The sequence below is a fragment of the Xyrauchen texanus genome, chromosome 3, assembly GCF_025860055.1.
Source record: "Xyrauchen texanus isolate HMW12.3.18 chromosome 3, RBS_HiC_50CHRs, whole genome shotgun sequence".
Classification (NCBI taxonomy): Eukaryota; Metazoa; Chordata; class Actinopteri; order Cypriniformes; family Catostomidae; genus Xyrauchen; species Xyrauchen texanus.
Window position 1 is genome coordinate 58,273,272 of NC_068278.1, and position 23,076 is coordinate 58,296,347.

General features: G+C 38.5%; 3 protein-coding genes across 3 annotated transcripts in view; 2 read left to right on the forward strand and 1 right to left on the reverse strand.

Annotated features, from left to right (window-relative positions):
- Positions 1-11,573, forward strand: part of LOC127631753 (unconventional myosin-XIX) — a 29,756-nt gene extending 18,183 nt beyond the window's left edge. The window contains exons 16-23 of the mRNA XM_052110063.1: positions 490-597; positions 748-818; positions 997-1,076; positions 4,264-4,424; positions 6,278-6,407; positions 8,619-8,704; positions 8,825-9,157; positions 10,785-11,573. Of these exons, the coding sequence (XP_051966023.1) occupies positions 490-597; positions 748-818; positions 997-1,076; positions 4,264-4,424; positions 6,278-6,407; positions 8,619-8,704; positions 8,825-9,157; positions 10,785-10,898 (1,083 nt within the window). The 3' untranslated portion in view covers positions 10,899-11,573. The remainder of the gene's footprint in view (positions 1-489; positions 598-747; positions 819-996; positions 1,077-4,263; positions 4,425-6,277; positions 6,408-8,618; positions 8,705-8,824; positions 9,158-10,784) is intronic.
- Positions 11,574-12,125: 552 nt separating this feature from the next.
- znhit3 (zinc finger, HIT-type containing 3) lies at positions 12,126-16,169 on the reverse strand. The gene is made up of 5 exons (XM_052110420.1): positions 16,007-16,169; positions 13,596-13,633; positions 13,444-13,506; positions 13,255-13,338; positions 12,126-13,146 (listed from the first exon to the last, which is right to left on the reverse strand). Exons 1-5 carry the CDS (start codon positions 16,072-16,074, stop codon positions 12,953-12,955), a joined length of 447 nt encoding a protein of 148 aa, XP_051966380.1. The 5' UTR covers positions 16,075-16,169; the 3' UTR covers positions 12,126-12,952.
- A 28-nt stretch (positions 16,170-16,197) lies between these two features.
- Positions 16,198-22,674, forward strand: c1qbp (complement component 1, q subcomponent binding protein). The gene is made up of 6 exons (XM_052110283.1): positions 16,198-16,573; positions 20,286-20,436; positions 20,699-20,786; positions 21,221-21,316; positions 21,811-21,942; positions 22,246-22,674. Exons 1-6 carry the CDS (start codon positions 16,336-16,338, stop codon positions 22,393-22,395), a joined length of 855 nt encoding a protein of 284 aa, XP_051966243.1. The 5' UTR covers positions 16,198-16,335; the 3' UTR covers positions 22,396-22,674.
- The last annotated feature ends 402 nt before the right edge of the window (positions 22,675-23,076 follow it).

Genomic DNA, 23,076 nt, shown 5'->3' on the forward strand with positions numbered 1-23,076 from the left:
ATTCTTAATGTACATTATTCCATGTGCATTTATTTCACTGTACCTTGTGTTATATTATCCAGGCATTACTCCAGAAGTTGGGTTCGCAAAATATGTGCGTTTATTTATTTATCCAACAGCGCTCTTTACTCGTCTCACTCACATAAAAACACAGATTATGTACTTCTCAAAATGCATCAACACCATGGGAAGAACATAATGAAACGGTTATTCCAACTTGGGTAAATAAATGCTTTAACAGCGTTCATTATATTAATCTCTTGCATTGACTAGCGAATGCTGACGGATCCGGGCAGGAAACAAGTATAAATGTTTGTAGAACAGCAACCGTGCCGCTACTTCACAGGGATGAAATAGTTTACGGTCTCTCTGAACCGGCATTTCATCGTAATCCTCACTGATTTGGTGTGAACAGGCCTTTACTCAGATTGCTTTTACATTGACCTGCCTTTGTGTTTAATATGATTCCTTTTTGTCACGAATATGCAGAACTCACTTGAAAGTCTGATGAAGATTTTGCACAGCACCACTCCACACTACACACGTTGCATCAAACCCAACCCTGACTGCAGACCTCTCACCTTCAAAAAGGAGGAGGTGATTTCTGTCTACTGTTCTGTCTGTTCACTTTTAATATGAGTTTGCTCTTGCGTTGAATCAAGTGCTTGAATGGCGCTGCATACACTGTGTTCATCTGTGTTCATAGTTCTCAGATGTGTTTGTTGACTCATGTTGGTTTGTGTTCAGGTTATCACTCAACTCGAGGCCTGTGGGATAGTGGAGACTATACACATCAGTGCGGCAGGATTTCCCATCAGGTAACACTTCATACATACACACGTCTTACCTTACAATCTCTGCATTTAACAATAAATACGTTACTTAAGTATTGCAGAGGAAAGATATGTTTCCAGCACTCGTTTAGATGGATAATTGCAGATTTTCAGTGTTTAAACTTGGAAATAAAAACAGGTTATTTTTGTATTGTTTGTGCAGGATCCCATTTGGCAGTTTCCTCCAGCGATATGGGCTGATCACAAACACCAAACTAGCATCTCAAATGATCGGAGAAGACAGTAAGTGGAAGTGAAGTGGACATAAAGTATCTACTTTTATCCTATTCTCTTCTTTAATTGCCGTTTCGTGTCCTTTTGTCTTTCAGTATCTTTTCCCCATTTCCTCCAATCTTTTATGAACACAGTGCTTATAATAATGCTGTTTGTAAGTTGACTGTAAATCTGGATTTTTCTGGTGAATAACTGCATGCTTGTCTCGCAGTGTTTTGCATGCAGAGTTGTGCTTTTTTGCCTCTTATCGACGTCTTATCACAATATTTGCGCATGTGGTTTCATGTTACTGCTTGCAGGATTTGGTGTGTAAAGTGTCGCAAAGACTTGTTCTTGTTCTTCTTTCAATGATTATCTCATTAGTTGGTTAAACAACAGAATAAATGTAATTTTTTTGTTTTTATTTATTTATTTTTTTCCCAAGCTTTTACTCTAAACACTGTCCGTGCATCTGAAATCACGTATTGTCAAAATATATACTGTGTTTGATGAAGGACTCACTTCTTGGCCAGTAAAACAGTACGTTCTTTAGGTATGCATGAAAATTGTATGAATAGTTTACGGTCATATTTCATCAGGGGACGTGGGAATTGACCCTTGACCTGAATATATGATTTAATAACAACAACTGCAAATATAATCTTAATAAACACACCATTTAAGCACAAGGAATACACTGATGAGCCAAAAACATTATAAACACTCACGGGTGAAGCGAATAATGTTGATCTCCTAACAAGGCCACATGTCAAGGTCTAGGTAGATTAGATGGTACGTGAACAATCAGCTCTCAGGAGAAATGGGCAGGAGTAAAGAACTGAGCAACTTTGACAAGCATCTCTGAAACGACAAGGCTTGTGGGGTGCTCCCAGTCAGCAGATGTGAGTACCTACCGACAGTTGTACGAGTAGGGACAAACCACAAACCGACGAGAGGGTGTTGGGTGCCCAAGGCTCATCGCAGGGCAACGGAGGCTATTCCGTCTGGTCCAAACCGACAGAAGGTCTACTGTGGCATTACTGATGTCACCTGTGGAAGTGATGGCACCAGAATGCACTGTGGGAAGACGACAAGGAGGCTACCTACATAAACATAGTTGCAGACCAAGTACACCCATTCATGGCAGTGTTATTCCCTGATGGCAGTGGCCTCTTTCAGCAGGATAATGCGCCCTGCTACACTGCACACGTTGTTCATGGTTTGAGGATCACGATGAAGAGTTCAAGGTGTTTGCCCTCGCCTCCAAATTCCCCAGATAATCCAATTGAGCATCTGTGGGATGTGCTGGACTAACAAATCCAATCCATGACTGTTCCACCTCGCAACTTACTGGACTTGAAGGATCTGCTGCTAATGTCTTGGTGCCAGATACCACTGGACACCTTCAGGGGTCTTGTAGAGTCCATGCCATGGCAGGCCAATGCTGTTGTGGTGTCACGCGGAGGTCAAACAGCGTGTTAGGCAGGTGGACATATTGTTTTGGCTCATTTGGTATATTAGTATAAAGTGTGTGTATATATATATATATATATATATATATATATATAGAGAGAGAGAGCTGACTGACTTGTGATTTAACGCTATTCTTTAAATCCAGTGTTTTGAACTTGACGTTGCCTCAGCTCCCGAGGGATAATGGGATCGTAACGTGTCCAGTCGATCCACACTTCAGAAACTTGCTGGAAATACTAGGTCATCCGGGGTTTTCTCGCTTCGTGTTTTATGTATACTGATGATTCGGATATACTACTCCATTGGCATAGTGTTTTTGGCATACTATTTATGAGATTGAAATCTCTCGTCAGAATAGGCCACAATCGATAATCGAACCGATGCGAGCGTTTCGTGGCTGCCGACTTGAAGCCGCTGTGTATGAGGAGAGGCTGTTGTTTACACGGAGCGCTGAGTCCATTGCCTCTCCTCCACGTGTTATGTACAGGATATGACAGCGGCTTGTTTAAAAACAGAAGAAATGCTCATGACTGATATACAGCAAAGGCCCCAAAACTCTTTGTTTTCATCTCCAATCATACTGTGATGTCCAGCCATATTTGTTCAATGTGTGTGTGTGTGTGTTTTGGAAGTAGCTCTTGACCCCCTCCCATCCCATTCTCTAATACCTCAACACATCCAGGGACAAAATGAGCTTTTTTAAAAAATCATGGTTGGGGAAGGGAATCATTAACTATTCCATTACTCATTTCGATTTTTTTATTTTTATGATTCCGATTCCTTAATGGTTACATAAATGATTATTTTAGTACTTTGGAGGAATAAATATTTAGACATAAGAAATACAGTTCTTATTGGATTCATCGGGCCTGTGTTGCTGGGCTGCTGAACGGTACATTAGAGTTTTAAAGTTGATAGAATTATCTGATTATTTTAGCACCGTGTCCAATCGAGTTGTCAACCAAAATGGGTTTTTCAATGGCCGATACCGATATCTAGAGAGCATTGTTGCAGATATAAATGGAGATACATTTTAACAACAACAAATCAAACCAAAAGTCAAACAAACAATTATTGTATGCAATATTTACTCAAATATGCATAAACTTGAAAACAGAAAGTGTTATATATCCATTGATGAATCTATCTGTAGATTTTGGAATGGACACAAGGGAAAGTTAACACTTTAGTTAATCAGTAAAGCAAACACCGTTATTGGTCATTGCTGATAATTGCAAAATGACCAAATATCGTCCGATTACATTTATGCATTTGACAGATGCTTTTATCCAAAGCGACTTACAGAGCCCTTATTACAGGGACAATCCCCCCGGAGCAACCTGGATTTAAGTGCTTTGCTCAAGGACACAATGGTGGGGATCGAACCAGCGACCTTCTGATTAACAGTTTAGTGCTTTAGACCACTACACCACCACCACTTCTTCGATTAATCGGCCTGCCTGATATATCGGTCTATCACTAATCCCGACCACATCGATGGTATGCATGTTTAAGAACTGTTAACAGAACAAAAATGCATTGAATTATTCTGGTTACGTTATTGAAGTTAAAAAAATGAAGGTTCTCTGTTCCCAACCCTAACCGTGGTGCACCTTTACAATGACATTTAAGTTCTTGAAGTGATAGAAACATCATCAGACCTTTTTTATTTGTGCTGTAGTTGTACTGTACACGGTTTTCAGAGGTCAATATCTTATTTCTGAAGCTCATCTCTCTCACACAGATATCGAGTTGAGTGATCAGGCTGTTCTGGGATCTGCTGTGAAGAATGTACTCAGTGTGGTCCTCAGAAGACAAACCCTCAACTCAACCAAAACCAGCCATGATGACAACAACATCATGGTGCATTGTGGAAGGACCAAAGTCTTTCTCACACACTCCCTGGTAAAGCGACCACTCTGATGCCTTTGTACTGTTTTAAAATGCTGCAGAATTTGTCAAAATTACAGTCAAAATTGTTATTATTTTTCTTTAAAATTTACTCTATTAACAGGCATACTGTGGTTACCAATGGTTAATGTTTTCTGCAACTGAAAGTGTCTAATAATAGGAGGGTTACCAAGAGGACTAGTATTCACCATGACCTTTATGTTGAATAAAACAGCATTTTATAGACCAATAATAAGACCAAAGTCTTCATCTCATATGAGTGTGCATCATTGAAAACCGATTTGTCAAAAGTACTATACAATCTGTACTAGTGTTGTCAAAAATACCGGTACTCCGGTACCAAGTCGGTACTCAAACAAAAAAAAATGTACGATACCAAAATTTGTGAAGGTACCGGGGGACCGATTACAGGGTCTACCTGGTTCCCAATAAGAGTCGGGAACTTTCGAACGCTCACAACAAGCAAAAGATGACGACAATCAAAGTAGCTGCTGCTGCAGAGTCTCAACTTAATCTTGTCCAAAAGAAAAGTGGAAAAAGCCAGGTTTGGAAATTCTTTGGATTTGAGGCTGATGAAAAGGGAAACATCATAGATCAGCAAAAACCTATTTGTAAACGCTGCTTTCACAATTTTCTGACGAAAGGAGGAAACACATCAAACTTAATAAAGCACCTGAAAGACAGACACCCGGATTAATTCAAGCAAATAAAGCAGGTTAGTTTAAAAGCATATTATAATTTGCATTAGGGCTGAAACGTTTAGTCGACATTATCAACAACGTCAAAAAATTATCAACAAAAAATTTCTTTGTCTAATAGTCGTTTGATCTCATTTAACGTAACATGAAATCACATTAAACTGTGCGAGAGCAGCAATTCACGCCTGATGGAGGAGATTAATTACACAGATCACAGTCCAGATGCACTCTAAACTTTCACAGCTTCATCTTATGTATATCCCAAAGTATTAGGGAATTATTAAAAAAAAAAATATTCAGAAGCACTCTCGTTGTGGAATAAGCGGAGCCGGAGGTCTTTAAAGGAAACATCCCGGCGTTACATATTAAATGCAGTTATATTTCATGCATTATAGCATTATTAAAGTTCAAATAATACAGAAGCAGCTCATGTTAATAACAATAAACTCAGAAACTGGCATTGCTCTGTGTGGTCGGTGCCTCTTCTATGAGTTGCGCGAATGTCCCGATCTAAGGGGGAGAGATTGAAACTGCACCGGCTGAGAGAGATTCTGCCTCGGGGACGCTCGTCCCTCGAGCACGCACGCTTAATGCAGCTCGATTAGAACTTATTTAATCATAATATCTATATATATGTTACTGTGCATTTATTATCGTGAAGAAAGTTGGCAATATGCGGCTTTGCGCATTAGTTTGGAAATAGTTTTTTATTCATTCTATTGTATGCTTGTTTATTTAGTTTTTTTAGTACTTGGTAAAAACTTAAAGTAAAAGTTGAAGCAAATCTTATACAAGTATTCAAAAATACTTTAAGCATACATTGTACAGTTTTGTTAAAATTCAAAAATAATATATTTAACTTGAAGTGTTGCTCAATGGCATATTTGTGTTCTTAGTTCAGCTGTTAATTTGTTAACTTTGTTAATAAAAGAGTGTTGTTCAGTGACCTGTTTTTATGTTTTGCTTTGGTACCGAAAATGGTATCGAGTTCCGTAAAATTTCACTGGTATTGGTACCGACTACTGAAATGTTGGTACCGTGACAACACTAGTCTGTACGTTGGATCTCTTTTGCACTTTCTCTTTGCACTTAATTTTCAGTGAGTTCACTTAATGTCAGTAAAGTTAATGTAATGTTTGTTTGTTGCAGTTGGAGATGTTGGAGCAGCACAGGGACCGGGTGCATTCACAAAAGGCATTCTGTATTCAGTGCTGCTGGCGCAGGTACCTGCGGCGTCTCCACAACCACAGGACACAAGCTGCCACCCGCATACAAGCAGGTTAGAATTGATGGTCTTTTAATTTGTCATCGCATGTAGAGTGCAGGTATGATTGATACGCATTTCACATTTATCACTAAATACTAAACTTTTAAGCACAGGTCCGCAGAGAAAAAAATAATTATCAAAATATCTTGACTTGTGTCTTGACCAACACAGCTAGAAGCTCTACTTTACAATGCATGTAGGTATTATGATCAAAACTAAACAAGTGCTTTGAACACATATTGTGCTAACTGCCTAAAAACATGTTGGCTTTCCTGGATCAGATGACATCATCGGAAATGATGTAGTATGTTGTCCAGCATTATTGAATTGGCTAAACAAATCGTATTAGGATTCAGATCGCTGCAACCAGAGGTGGAAGTCATCCAAATATGGGCAGAGAGGATCGGTCACTGTAATTACATATGGCCACCAGGAGATGGTGCCAAGTGCATGAATCAGACTCAATGATGCCTCAAATGACACAGAATGGAACTGAATGAGATCTTGTTACTCATGCATGCATGCTTTGGAGAGAGAGCATACCTTTAGTCATTGTTGTGTTTGCATGTGTAAATCATTCTTATGTACAATTATTATGTTTTAATGGATGTTTTTGGACACTAGGATCAATTATTTTTGAAATGCTATACATTTTGATTGCTTTGTCGTATCAACACAATATTTGAAACTGTTAACATGATGGTGTCATGATTGGGAGGAAAAAATAACGCAGTTTTTGGAGCCGCTGAGATATATAATGCCAAATCAGAAACATAATAAGAATTTGTGTTTTGATCTTTCAGCAGTTTCTTAGGCTGAGAGTCTCAGAATTTATCATAATCTATATCATTAAAAAATTTGAAATGATACCAAACACATTTATTTATTTTTGCCGAGTAAGACAAGCCTTTAATTTAGGTATGCCACTGAAACAAGAAATCTCAGAGCTTAAAGGGTTAAGGTGAATTTCACAAACATGAAGAAACACTGAGGCTAAATGAAGCTTATTTAAATAAATATTTGGAAATGGAATACTCATTAATTTTTCTTCTAATTACAATAATGAAAATTGATATCGTAAATGTGCTCCGTTGTCATGAAATATCACAATTCAAACCTATTGAAATTTTGATTGTAATAAAAGTATTTTTTACATATCCTAATCCCATAATTGCAAACAACTGAAATGGTAATCTAAATTCATTAGTGGAAAGGCGTGGGAACCCTGGCAGTAACCATCCACCCCTCTCTCCTCTGCTCGGCTAAAAGATGTGACATCTGCCATCTGTCTAGACACCGTGCACGTGGTCACCTCACACCTGCTTATCCCTTAAATACAGAACAGATCTAGCTCACCTGAGCCAAACAGCAGCTGTACTGAGATCAGTGTTCTGTATATAACTTTAAGTCACATTTTGATCTAAAGAAATAAGTGTTTCTTTTACACATTTAATCATGTGTAAATCAAAGAGAGACTGTTACAATTCAGCGGGTTTAAGTGTTATTCACCATGAAGAGGTGTATTTATTACAGACTGTTTATCTGTATTTATTCTTGGGTTGTCACGCAAACAGGAAGTGACATGACCTTTTGAGCACCTGCTCTTGGCTGTAAGCTGTAACACAGTTAAATCACACACAGGATTTTATTAGTAACTGGAAAATGCGGTGTCACGTTTGTTAATTTGGTGTTCATTTTTTACTCTGACCATGATCACCATGATTAAAAAGTTGCTATTGGAATATTTTGAACCTGTTTTGATATAATATGTTGTTGTTTTTTCTTCTTTTTTTAAATGACACAACGGGTGAAAAAAAAAAAAAATCCTTTTCTTTAAATAAAGCAAAAATCTGGCTTACAGTGAGGTAATTAAAATGGAAGTGAATGGGGGCCAATCCGTAAACATTAAATACTCACTCAATGTTTTAAAAGTATAGCCACAAGATGTAAACAGTATGTGTGTTAACAAGACTTTACACAGAAAAGGTGTCATTTTATTACACTAATGTTATATCCAGTTTTACAACTTCGTTGCCATGACGACGTAACGTCCTAAAATTACCGTACAAATGCCAATTTAAAACCTTTGCATAAGGAATAATTAACGAAGGCCCATTGAATTATGGAACTGGAACTACTTCATTGTATTGCGTATACTGAAAAGGAATTGCACACCTTTGAATGTCCGTCAACCATATAATACTTGTGATCTGTCCATCACAGGGGTGAGAAGCTGGCTGCTCAGAAGAAAGGTGGAGAAATGGCACAAAGCTGCATCCATCATCCAGACCAGATGGAGGCGCTGGAGAGTGAGCACTCTTTATGCATTCAAAACGCATTGATATAATACTTAATTTTACTTTCAGACTCAGTTACATGTGTATGGTGCCTCTGTCTTTTCTCTTTTTGCATTAATACTTGATATCCAGGCATGGATGGATGCACTAGCTGAGGCAGAGCTGGATGATGCTGAGGATTTTATGGAGGAGAAAGCATCTGTGTTGCCCAAGCTCGATCCTCTGCTGAAGGAGCGAGGCTCAGTGCAGCTCTCCAGCATCCAGGAACCTGTCTTGGTCAGAGGTTGGCCCATCGGACTGGCAATGGCTTCAGCTCCCACCGTCACTGTGTCTCTGACCGCCACTGGTTTCCAAAGGGTCATGTCCATGATGTCCTGTCTGAAGATCCCTTTCAGGAACGGCGAATACAAAGTAAAGACCAACCAGTTTGACCAGGGTGTGGCATCCATCAGAGCCCAACCATGGGTAAGAGATGCTTGAAATACTACAGTTAATCTTAATAGATGAATTCAATAGTCAATTCAAGCTCCATTCATTTGCATATGTAAATAAGCACATTTATGTAACTTTACTACAGTGAAAATCTAGTTGAAAGAAAATATGAGAACGTCTCATGTATTGGGGCAAAATGCTGCCATCTGGTGAAAAGAGAAAAATAACATGACTTGAAAATCATGATATGACAATAATAGCCAGTAGATGGCGGCAGTGTTCTGTGCTGACACCTACTGTGTAGTAGGCCAAATTAAACATTTGAGCACAAGTTATGCATTTGGATGTATATATGTAGACTAAGGTTGCTCCAATACCAACATTTTGGCTCCGTATAATACCAGCCCTGGTACCTGATACTTCAGCAACAAATAAATGGCCTCAGATTACTGATTAAATCACACAGAAAATGACTTGATTAAAAGAACGGCATAAAGTCTTGCAGTTGCAAATTCTGCATATTACTTTGAAAATTATGTTTTTGTATACAATAGTAATATTTTTGTCGCAATGCCTTTAATAAAAACATTTGGGGGCTTTTCTCTCCAATTTGGAATGCCCAATTCCCAATGCGCTCAAAGTCCTCGTGGTGGCGTAGGACAAATCTCAGTTGCCTCCGCGTCTGAGACCGTCAATCAGCGCATCTTATCACGTGACTTGAGACGTAGCGCGTGTGGAGCCTTCATGCTATTCCCTGCGGCATCCACGCACAACTCACCATGCGCCCCATTGAGAGCGAGAAACACAGTATAGCGACCGCGAGGAGGTTACCCCATGTGACTCTACCCTCCCTAGCAACTGGGCCAATTTGGTTGCTTAGGAGACCTGGCTGGAGTCACTCAACATGCCCTGGATTCAAACTCGCAACACCAGGGGTGATAGTCAACGTCAATACTCTATAAATACCTTTAATTCTTAAAAGCTTTTATTTTGACGGACGTTTAAGTGTGGTAGTTTTTTAATAATATCCGCATTTACTAAATGAAATCCCGAAATACTCATGATAGTTGCGAGCTGAGATCTCAGATCAGCACTGGAGGGGTTCGTGTGAGTGTTAATAGCCGCTCATACACTAAACACGGCGCATTATGTGCGATCTGTCTGTGTGTGTGTGTGTGTGTGTGTGCGTGACAGAGAGCAGTGCGGCACCTTTAGTTCATTCTGAAGCCTGCATTGCGTGTAGACTGCATATTATTTTATTAAATGAAATCCTTCTGCTGTTTAATAGTTACAATTAGCCAAATCAAGATTTTAATTGTCAAATTGTCATTGATTAATCTAAAAAAAATAAAAAATCACATGCCTTAAAATGTTGCTAATTTCACCACACTGTAGCATGGTATCAAAATTAGCAAGAAGCATTTTTTGGGGGGTTTGGTACGTTTGGTCGTTAGTGGTGCCGGTATACCATGCAACCCTAATTTAGACATTATCAAACAGTTGTGTGTGTGTGTGTGTGTGTGTGCAGATGACAAGTGAAGGAAAGATCAAGTATCGTACCGCTAAGATGAAGGAAACCATTTTTATTACATCTAACACATTGATTACTGTCAAAACTGACGAGCAATACAGGAAGCTGACTGATTGTTTTTTCTCATAGGGGTCTGTTAAGATGCATCTGCAGAGGTCTCCATTGCTCTATGCTGACATGCATCCAGCACACCAGACTGAGGTGGTGACTGGACTCAACCAGATATTGCTGGAAAGAAACTGATCTTTCATGACATTGCAGAATGACACTACAAGCTTTCATCAAATCAATGCACCTTAATACCCTCAGAAACTTGGGAACAAATAAGTGATATTAATCATTTAGCTGCCTTATTGTTGTTGTCTTCTAGTGTAATACAGCAGTTCTTTATACTCTCTCAGGCCTCGGCATGGTAAAGCACAAGTGCCTTTTATTATAGAGCGTGTTCAATAAGTGTATTTTAGACTGTTTATAATGAAAACATACTCCGATATTCCTGCACGATCAGTGATTGAGTGATTAAGTGATGTTTGAGGATCATTTCGTTTTTCCCAATTTACTTGTTAATGTGCAGCTGATATAACCCAAATTGGGGGATTTTCCAAATAAATTTTTCCTGAATATTTAATATGATTTTATGAATAAAGTAATGGGTTTTAAAACATTGCAAGATGTATTTATAATCCTTAAAGATAACGGAGAATATATATTATTGATATGACTACAGTATAGTTTTACCAATGGTTTATATCTTTTATATAGTTTTTTTAATTATTTTTATTATTCCTTACACAATGTACAACATGAAACACTAATTCGTATTAAAATACAAGGGAAAGGTGTTCAACAACTTGTATCAGTGCTTCCTAATAAATATCATCAGAATATGCTGCTTTGCTATAAACTATCATTTGGTATCGTCCATAACAACACTAACATTTATTTTAAGAAAAGCTGGAATTATAAGGACACCCACCTCCTTAAATTGCTCTGCTACCATGTCTTTTTGGTTATGAAACATTTAATTACATGTGCAAGATTTGCATTTATGACCAAAAGCAACATGTACCTCTATATATTTATTATCTCAGGGTGTTAACCACAAAATTTGAGACCTCAAAACAGATCAGGTTATTAGTCTGGACACAGCTACTATAAACGGTAACGAGTTAAAAACAAGCAAACAATAAAATGATGACTTTGTCAAACTGTTGTGTTTGAAAATGACAATAAAGATCAGTATATGCATGTTCTCTGGTCCTGGGATTTCTTTTAGAGAAAAATGCATTAAGTGTGTGATGGAATGCAATGACCTACTGCTGTACAGAACAATGTACAATGTGAGTAAAATGGCCAAAAAGCATTTCAGAATGACTGTGTAACGTTTAACTTGTTGTACTCTCACTACAACTTTGCATTCAAAACTACGGAAGCCCTGAACCACAAGGTGAACATTTTTTTTTTTTTTTACTTTTTCCCCCTCTCATAAAAAAAAAAGTCTCTCTAAATGAATACAATAATTTTCTCTCTTCAAAATTTTTTTTTTTCCCTCTTCAAAAAAATCCATGCGATACCAACCTTGGCCACCAGGTGCCACTATCAGTAAACATGTAATCTTACGCTTTTAATGCTTTCTCTGTTGCTATGTCATATTGCAGACAGGTGAAATTGAAATATAATAATATATTTTAATATAACAAGTTGTCTACGCTTTTGAAACACCGTCTACTGCAGAAGTGAAGAGTTCCAGATGAAGACTGTCAAATAAATGTCCAAATATTGTTGGTCTGTGGAAACAGTTACGCCAATGTAAAATGCTCATCCAAAACAAATTGGTGAGGGGTAGACAGTGTTTGAAAAGACAACTTGTTATATTAAAATATATTATTATAATTAAATTTCACCATGATAGTCTGCAATATGACACTTTATAGCAACAGAGAAAGCACAAGATTACACGTTTACTGATAGTGGCACCTGGTGGCCAAAGTTGGTACCGCATTTGTTTTTTTAAATAGTTTTTTGAAGAATATTTTTTTAAGAGAGAATTTTTTTTTTTAAACTTAGACTCAGGAAGGAACTGAGACACTTTTTTATTTTTTCACCATGCGGTTTAGGGCTTCCTTACAAAGCACATTTGTTTAATAAAAAAAATAAACATCTTGCACTATTTGAAAGACACAGGAATTGTTACAAATTCCAACATCAAACTAAAAACAGCACCCAACTCTTGAGTATTGGACTTGCATGTGGTTTAGTCCGTGCTCAGAAGCAGTCCATGTGTGACAGTAAGCATATTATACATCATCATCATCATCTTCCATTTGTGCTGGTTCAATAATTTTCAAGCACTGATCAGCAAACTCCACAAACAGTGGCTCCTGCATGGCATTCTTCACAGCTTTGGCTTTATCTTCAGCCGAGTCCACCGACATCATTAACTGCCGGAGATGTGGATTACACAAGAGAGACGCCAGCGCCTCGGACGCACCTGCGTTAAAAATAAATAAATTGAATCTATGAAACGGCAAAGTTTTAACCAGAGATTGAAAACCCATATCAGTTTATTCTAAATAATGATTTCCTCATGTTCACTCACCTAGTTGCTGAAGTTTCTGTAACGGCACTTTGTCACTTTGACTGTCTTCATCAAGGAGATCATCAACAGTCCACGGCTGTTCAGCTGACACACATTTGCATGTAATAGCGTAAATAAGTGACAGCTAATATCCATCCATCAAATGGATTATATTTATGCATTATTACATACTTATAAAACATAACTAACCGTGGCTCACAGGTGTTGGGGTGACGACAGGTGGTGCTGTTTCTTTGAATAGGTGACACGAATCTGACAGGCAGGATAAACAAAACGAATTGTTTATAATGTAAACAATAACACATGGTTATCAATAGAACGTTGCAACAAACAAGTCTTACCGTCATCTTTATGTCTCCTAAAGCAACTCAATGAACAACTGCAAGAAAAAGAAAAACTATTTGTATTAGTTTACAAAACCAGGTGATCTGAAAAGGCCTGTAGTGCTACAACTCACTAAAGGGACACGATTTACTGCCATTAAACTACCATTACATTAATAGTGCCATTTCTACATTTGATCATTAATCTGCATATACAAATAAACACATTAAATGGTTAAAAAAAAAGTTCTGAAACTACACTTCTATAAGTTGAAACGTGAAGCAAATATGAGAATGTGACTTAAATTGGAGGCTGATTGCTGAAGACGCATTGGACAAGCTTGACTGGTAATCTGGCATACCGGGCATTTTCCCGGTGGGTTGACGCACTTTGGGGCTGATCTGGGGCGGACTGACCATCGGGAGAACCAAGCGGGCCAGGTGGGTCGGCCACAAAATGGGCCGAAAGTGGCGCGATAAGCTAAAATGAGCAGTTGCGTTATGCAGAACGGCCCACAAAACAGCGCCGCGATATGCAGAAAAGGACAGCCCACCCCCCCCCCCCCTGCCTGACCTCTGGTGTTTATGCTGTCAGTCATATTAGTTCTGTAGTAACCAAAGCACAAGCTGTAAAGGCACAGCCCTCTTCCGGAAAGGGGGCGGAGAGCAGCAGCAGCTCATTTGCATTTAAAGAGACGCACACGAAATCAGCGTGGTTTTGATTCCACCCAAAAAGAGGCATTTATAACATGTTACAATAAATGATCCGTGGGGAATTTTGAGCGGAAACTTCACAGACACATTCTGGAGACACCTTAGACTTATATTACATCTTGTAAAAAGGGGCATAATAAGTCTCCTTTAAGTAAAAGTACTGCTACTGAAGAAATAATTCACTTGAGTACAAGTAGAAGTACTGAGAAATATTATGACTCAAGTAAGAGTAAGTAAGTAGTATAAATAGCCGAAGAACTATTAAAGTAATTACTAGTTACTTTATGAAAATTATATTATACTTAGAATATTCGCTTCCATTTTTAGAACACAAAGACATTTTTGTTCCGGAAAGAATTAGATGCTTCCTTTCACCAAGGATGCATTAAATTGATCAAAAATACTGCCAAAATCATTAATTGCAAATTAGTGTTACGGTTTGAAAAAATAGTTTTAAGTTGTATTTGTTCCATTTATTTCTTTACCTTTAATGGCAAACATATACCGTGTCATCTAGTCCTTACAAAAGCATTCTAAAGTGCTAATTTGGTACTCAAGAAAAACGTATTATTTTTAGAACGATTGAAAATGGTTGCGTTACATACAGAAATCACAATACAGTTTTGCAAGTCAAATTTTGGCTTTAAAAATAGGTGAAAAGAAACACATTTCTCCTGAAATTTTATTTTCTCATTTAGTCTATTGGTTTAGAGAGATGAAGGCTATTCTATGCATTACTGTTTTGAAAAAAGAGAGGGTAGTGGACGGCCCTTTCTTGGACAAACACAACAAAAATAGCATTAAGTTTATAATAAAACAATAACTTTCTTTTGTGGGATCTGACTCAAAATACCAAAAGATAATATTCTTGAAATGCATTAAAAATGTATGAAAGATATTATTTAATAAACATGCTAACGGAATGGCAAATGGAAAACAGTCTCGGTATAATTCTGGCAAAATAAGCATTTCGTGTCAGCACTGAATTTCATGACCGGAAGTGACATCACCAATTAAAGGTGCACTTTTTTGTGTTATCTTGACCTTACACGGACGCTTAGCGGCTTGGATAAAGCATAATTTAAAATAATTGATGCCATCGTATAAATTCCCAATTCACAGTCAGTCATGATTAATTTAATCCCTGAGTGAAAGGGTCAAATAACAGGACGGTTACTGATATTAAGCAAGTAGTATTCAGCTGGTCATGTGATTCTAACATGGCAGCCCCCATGTGTTGACCCTCTCCATGTACAATAAAACAGCTTTTATAAGGTTACTGATATCATTGGAGTGATTACGAGTTTATTCATGTTTCAAAATATCAATTCATTTCTATAGACGTAAAACTTTTTAAACAAGGAAAAAAATACTGAGTCGCCTTTAAATATTCTGTTTTATTTATGTTTCCTTTATTTTATAATGTTAGTCATATGTGGTCAAGCATAACAAGTCCACCCTGTTATGATAAGATATAATGAAAATTTAAAATATCAATAAATATATTTACGTAGCGGCTAATTGTTTAGTCACAGAAGCAGTTTAACATTTTTTTTAAGGCGTTTCTGATTTCCCCCCCCCCCCACACAATTGTACGTCGTTTAGACGTATACCATTTTTAACATGTCCCTTTAGGAAATATAAAGATACTTATAAAGGTTTGGTTATAAAAAAAAAAACATCAAAATGTAAAAATGACCAAATACATAACTTACTATCTTATTCTGCACGCAGGACATCTGTATTTTGGAACCTGCTCGCTACAAACTCCACAAAGCTGCATGACTGATAATAAAAACAAAGTCAATATTAATCTGCTCGTTTTAACCGACTTTAAACTCGAACGGACCACATGGTAACGACGTTGACAACGTGAGGGACTTTTAACCCATTTCCGGTTCCCTTTGGCGAATGCTTCCGGTGGAAAGTGCCGAGGTTACGGTGTCCTTTCCCTCGTGTTTGTCAGTGTAATCCGCGATCATTAGGGAAGAGCCGCTCTCTGTCTATCTGTTACCGGGACTGTGAACCGACTCGACCCGCAGTCATGCTGAAGTCTCTGAGCCGCGCCGCTCACCTCGCAGCCCGTTTCTCCAGCAGAAGCGCTTCTGTTCCGGTTACTCCTATCATCAGATCCGCGCTAAATCCCAGCAGCAGACCGTTCACCAGGTCCATCTGGAGCATGTGTCATAACGGAGCGGCATCAGGGTACAGGCCGAAGCTGCTCACTTCTAAGGGGCTTCTTCCTTCAGCGTCCTGCGGCTGTGGAGGTCTCCACACAGATGGTAAACACAACTGTATTATTCGTTTTTTCATAAGCTAACTTGGTGTTTACCGCAAACAAAAAAGTACAATGGTTGTACTACTTACTTCATGTAATTATTCAGAAGCACGATACAGATCAAAGTACCGTCACTGTACCGTGTCACCGTGTCATTTCCAGGCTGTAAGACTTGTAAATAAATAGAAAATTAAAAGTTATATAATTTTTTTTTCTAATGCATTTTAATTTCTCTAGTATTGCACAGGTCTGAAGTATTTCATCAGCGAGGAATTGCTCTTGTGAATGCACTCTATATCAATTATATTTATATCCGTTTGCGGTTTCCTCATTTAAAGCGTTTGACTTTTAAAGACATTAATTGTAAGTTTTAAGCGCATGTATAGAATCATGCACACTTGCATGAGATGAAGACTCCAGTCATATCAGTAACCTTTTAAAGCTGCCATGTTGGCTGGGGCGGAGCTAGGGGATGGTAAGGGGTGGCCGTGGTGTAGTGGTCTAATGCACATAACTGGTAAGCAGAAGATTGCTGGTTCGATTCTCACAGCCATCACCATTGTGTCCTTGAGTAAGATACTTAACTCCAAGTTGCTCTGGGGGGATTGTCCCTGTAATAAGGGCTCTGCAATTCGCTTTGGATAAAAGTGTATGCCAAATGCGTAAATGTAAATGGACCGAAGCCTGGCCACCCTATTGGCCACCCCACTGGCAAATGCCATTTTGGCCAAGATGATACGATCAAAGCACACCCTCCTCATACAACGATACGAACAACACATTCGTCCGACGACATGAACAACACCCCACCCCGTCCGATGATGCGAACAATGGCACCATCTGATAATACGAATAACACAACCCCCTGCTACGATAATACAAACAACAACACCGTCCGCCGATACGAACAACACACCCCCACCCTGTCAAACTATGCAAACAACACCCCCCTTCCCCCTTCCGGCAATACAAACATCCCCACCCCGTCCGACGATATGAACCACACCACCGGTCCAACAATACAAACAACATCCCCCTTTGTCCGACGATGCGAACAACACCACCCTATCTGACGATTATGAATAGCAGCACCCCACCTCGTCCAAAAATACAAACAAACCCCCCCACTCCCTTTGTCCAACTACACGAACAACAACACCCCATCTGACGAAACGAACAATAGACCACAGACTGATCGCTGGACCCTGCACGGTCCCCCTGTGAAAAACTCCTGGCTCCGCCCCTGCATGTTGGGATCACATGACCAGCCGAACACTACTCTATTAATCTCAATAACCGTCCTGTTACTGGACACTTTCACTCATGAATTAATCACGACTGACTGTGAAGAGTGAATTACTACAATGGCATCGATAACTTAAAACTATTTTGTTTGAATAACGCAGCATCCAGGCCTCTAGGTGTCAGTGTAAATCCAAGACGACATCTAAAAAATGTAGTCCACCTTTATAGTGGCATATTAATGATATAGCTTGAATGCCTTTGTTTTTTCAAGACTGATTAGTAAGCATTGCAGTTAAAGGTTATTATAACTTCTGATGCAGTACTTGCATTTTGTGATCAAAGTTGGATATTTTAATGTGTTTTCGGTCAGGAAGCAAACAAATGACCTTGACACTGACTTACAAATGTCAGGAGGACATTTTGACTACCACTAGCTTCTATTTTGAGTTCTTTTGTAATTCACTTTGACATTACAAGTTATACTGTTAGCATAACAATTTGAGTAAAATGTGAAATTGAAATATTGACATTCTAGAATGTTTTAGTACTTGGTATGTTGCCCCTTTTGCATGCTCTCGAGCTGGCATGGAAGTTTGTGTAAAACCTGATGATCATGTTACCCAGCATGATTTGAGAGTTTTCCAAGAAAATCCATCTTGTGTGATTTAGTGGAAGCAAGACATTCTTCCCTACAAAGTACTTAACATGATCAGTTCTTGATAAGTGACCTAGAAATAGTGTTAAATATTTCTTAATTTTACATTGGGCTGGGATAATATTTCCAGTGCGATTGTTGATTTTAGCTCAACTTCATTTATAATGCATGTAAAGACCGGCTGCACGTTGATGAACATAATTGGCTCCTTTTCTTTAAATACTCATAACAATAACTCATAATTCACGTGACAGTTATTGGCGCTTCATATCAAATCATATGGATAGGCTATAAATGTGAGAATCAAACATCCACGCTCCTTTTACATACCTGTGACGTGTTTTAAGTGTTCTGCAAATATTGCCAACATTTGGGACGTGATCATTTTGACAAACTTTGCGAGTTGAATTGTAATAATTGTCCTTTGAATTTGCTCCGCTGCTCAGGGTGTTCCGCAAAAACACGCTAGAGGGCGCCGCGTGCTCACACAGCGCTGACTGAAATAATGAATGTGGATTATCCGATTTTAAAATGCAGCCTTTTGCTGTTTAGTAATCACGCAAAGCCATATTTCAAACTTAATTTAATAAATCATGCCGTCTTAAAGGGTTAAATGAACAGGTAAAAATGAAAATCAGCCCATAATTTACTCACCCTCAAGCCATCCTAGCTGTATATGACTTTCTTCTTTCAGCCAAACACAATCGGAGTTATATTAAAAAATGTCCAGACTCTTCCAAGCTTTATAATGGGAGTGAATGGTACCTTAGATTTTGGAGCCCAATAAAGCACCTCCATCCATCATAAAAGTAATCCATACCAGCCCTATTTGTTTGAACCGGAGTACACCGACCGGGAACTCCGGGAGATGGAGGAGGCTGCAGCAGCGGCACAAACAAACAAATCTTGTAGACGGAGAGTACGGGACACGTGGTGGTGCTGTGGAAATGCCAGGTAATGCCAACAGAGGCTGAGAGTGTTTGCTGCCATGAATGGATGATTGGAATGACTGGATAGATGCACGAACACCATTTTAAGACTAATACAAATCTACAGTATAGTTAAAACAACTCCCCTCTATTCGCTGTTTTCCTTTCCTGTAAACAAGTGCCGTATGGATTACTTTTTTGATGGATGGATGCACTTTTTTGGGCTTCAAAATCTAAGGTACCATTCACTCCCATTATAAATCTTGGAAGAGCCAGGACATTTTTTAATAAAACTCTGATTGTGTTTGGCTGAAAGAAGAAAGTCATATACAGCTAGGATGGTTTGAGGGTGAGTAAATGATGGGATAATTTTCAATTTTGGGTGAACTTACCCTTTTAATGAATACCATATTGATGTTTGCAGGTTTTATGGCATTTTGTTTTGTTCCTTTTTCCATATCCATGAAGCAAGTTCATTTCCTCGCTTCTAAACTGGATAAAACCATATCTAGACTAGGGTTTGTGATTATACATACAAACTGTTTGATGTACATTGATTTCTTTCTAGATAAACTTGATCATTTTAGATATTTATTTCTATATAACTATATAGACTTACTTGGTTTAGATACTAAAAAGAAATACCTACATTGGCAAGAAGTATTTTGCAGTTGTCTTATTTAATACTACTGTTTTTGAACATCTGGGTTATTTTAAATAAATTAGATTTTAATTGAATTTACACTATGTTGACAACTTCCTGTGTGGTGTATTTTGCACACCTGTTTTCTTCTCCAGTACTAGTATCTTGTTGTTGGTAAAACTGATGTTTTTTTATGTTGTAATAGTTTTTTTTAATGTATGTTGATTCTGTCTTTATTCTTCAGGTGATAAAGCTTTTGCAGAGTTTCTCACGGACGAACTCAAAGAAGAAAAGAAGATTCAAAAGAGCAAGACACTTCCTAAAATGTCTGGCGGGTGGGAGCTTGAACTGAACGGCACGGAAGCCAAACTTAACCGCTCAATCGCTGGAGAAAAGTAAGGATGAATTACAGACAATCTGAATCCTATATTAATACAAATAAAATGTATTTATTAAACAAATAGTTATTGGATTCATGTGATTGGAACATTTACCATAAAATGACTGTAAATCACTGACTCTCGTGGTTTATTGCTTTATTTGCATAATGCTTTTTTCGTATCTTACAAATTAAGTGGATATTATTGGCGCAGGGATTTAGTCATTCTTATGGTACCTTGTAATTAATCATATTAAAAGGTTGTTTTGTGTCGTTAGAGTCACCGTCACTTTCAACGTGAACAACAGTATCCCACCACAACTGGAGGAAGAGCCTGAACAGACACAGAAGGGACAGGAGAACGAGGTATCACCGATTCACTTGATTCACTGATTCACTCGTCACTGATTCATGCTGGAAAATACATGTGACAGGAGGATTCGGAGATGACTGCATGAAACTTTTGTCTAGTTTTGAGCACAGAAGTGTAGTGTATACTCGCACTATACTACAAACATGCTAAATGATTTCAGACGCTGCAACTTTAATGAGCAACAGGATATGATGTCATGCTCCAGTGCTTCGGTTTCATAAAAATAATTAACTATAAATGCATAATAGTTTAACGTTTTAAAATCAAGTGACTGCCCCTTTAAAAGTGGAGCAAATTTGTAAATTCATGTCATTTGTAGACTGATATATTGTTTACTTTATATCTGAGTACACATAAAGTCACATTAGAATAATGACTAGCTCTCTGTTTCTTTGTCATTTAAATGTTTTTATTGTTTGTGTTTTAGCCTGACATTGTCTCAACACCAAACTTTGTGGTAGAGGTGACAAAACAGGGAGCAACTAATTCACTAGTGTTTGACTGTCACTTTCCTGAAGATGAGGTGAGTTACCGCCGATACTTTACCTGATTGTTGCATGCAGTGTGTGTGTGTGTGTGTTTGACCATGTGTCCATGTGTCTGTGGGGGAGCGGTAGTGTAGCGGTTAGCGCGCTACGAACCTGGCGATCCGAGTTCAATTCCCGCTCATGGCCAACACCAGTGACGATTATCTGAACCGGTCCCGGGCCTCCCCTAGGTCGACTCAGCCTAAAATGAGTACCTGGTGCGGTGTGTAAAAAAACATCGCCACTGGGGAGACAAAGGTGGTCGGGCGTGGTGCTGGCCACCCACCTCCTTGTGTACCGTTCTGGCCTTCATAGGTGCTCGCTAACAATACTTGCCCCTACAGTCTGTTACGGCTAAATGGGGGATCTTCGTCTTTGTCTTGTGTGTGTTTGACCATGTGTCCAGCAAACAGTCTGTGTATTATAGTCTCATTATAACGTGTCACTCAAGCATTGGACATAATATACAAAGTGCTTTGTGTCTGAGCAGACCAGTCACGGTCACGGTGAGGGCGAGGAGGAGAGTGATATCTTTGCCATCCGTGAGGTCAGTTTTCAGCCGGAGGGAGACAAAGAGTGGAAGGAAACCAGTTACACACTCAACACAGACTCCCTGGACTGGGTAAGACTTTACTCATTTAAAAAGATGCTAAAAACATGTGTGTCATTAAGTGTTCAATCTGAACCGATGTGATTAGAGGAGGTGATTATCTTTCAAACTAGCCCACACACAAGATAATCGGACGCATAGATCATTAAATAATCCACATCACATAATGTGCTAACTGGGTATAAACACATTAGCTTTTCTGGATCTGATGACTTCATCGGAATTGCTGAAATTAAAAGAATACTTGATGTGCACCCTTTATATAGCGTGTGCTCAGAACACTGCAACGACCTCTGACCCCTTTGACTCTCTCAGGCATTGTATGACCATCTGATGGACTTTCTGGCTGACCGCGGCGTTGACAACACGTTTGCCGACGAGCTGATTGAGTTGAGCACGTCGCTGGAGCATCAGGAGTATATCAAGTTCCTGGAAGATCTCAGCGGCTTCGTCAAATGCAAATAATCTGTGTCGTTTTTATACAGTCTAGATTTATCCTAAACTTTGTGATGCATCTGGTTCATGTGTGTCTCTAATGTGATGACTAAATGAAAAAGACATATAAACATATTTAATTTCATTTTTCATGTTATAGCAGCGCAGGATATGCACAATAGCAGTAGTTTTTCCGAATTTAGTCACATTATCACTGTCAAATTAATAGGAAAACATCACGTGTATTGTTTGTCCTGCTTTACTTCACATTTAAAGAAAGTCTTTCTAATAAAAGCCATTGAAAAGTTACTCAAATGTTGCATCCCTTTATTCAGAAATATCATGATTCCAGTTTTGTATGATACATTGTGTGTAGTTTGTTGCAGCAAAAAGTGGTGAAATTACACACTTGACCTTAAATGAAACTGAGTGACCATGTGGGTGTGTCTGAGACATTAGACAATGTAATAAAAAAAAAGCAATGTTTGGTAAACAACTTATGTGATTTGCTTCTGTCACCATGAATCTCAAAAACAAAAGTCCATTGGCATGATGATACTGTATAAACATTGTGCTCTCCTGCCCAGCTTATCAAATAAGTGTAAATACGTACACCCCATCCACACACAGTGTTTTACAAAAAAATTGTAAATTGGCAACTTCGGTGGACAACCAGAAAAAAAGAAAATCGACTTTTAATACATTTCTGGG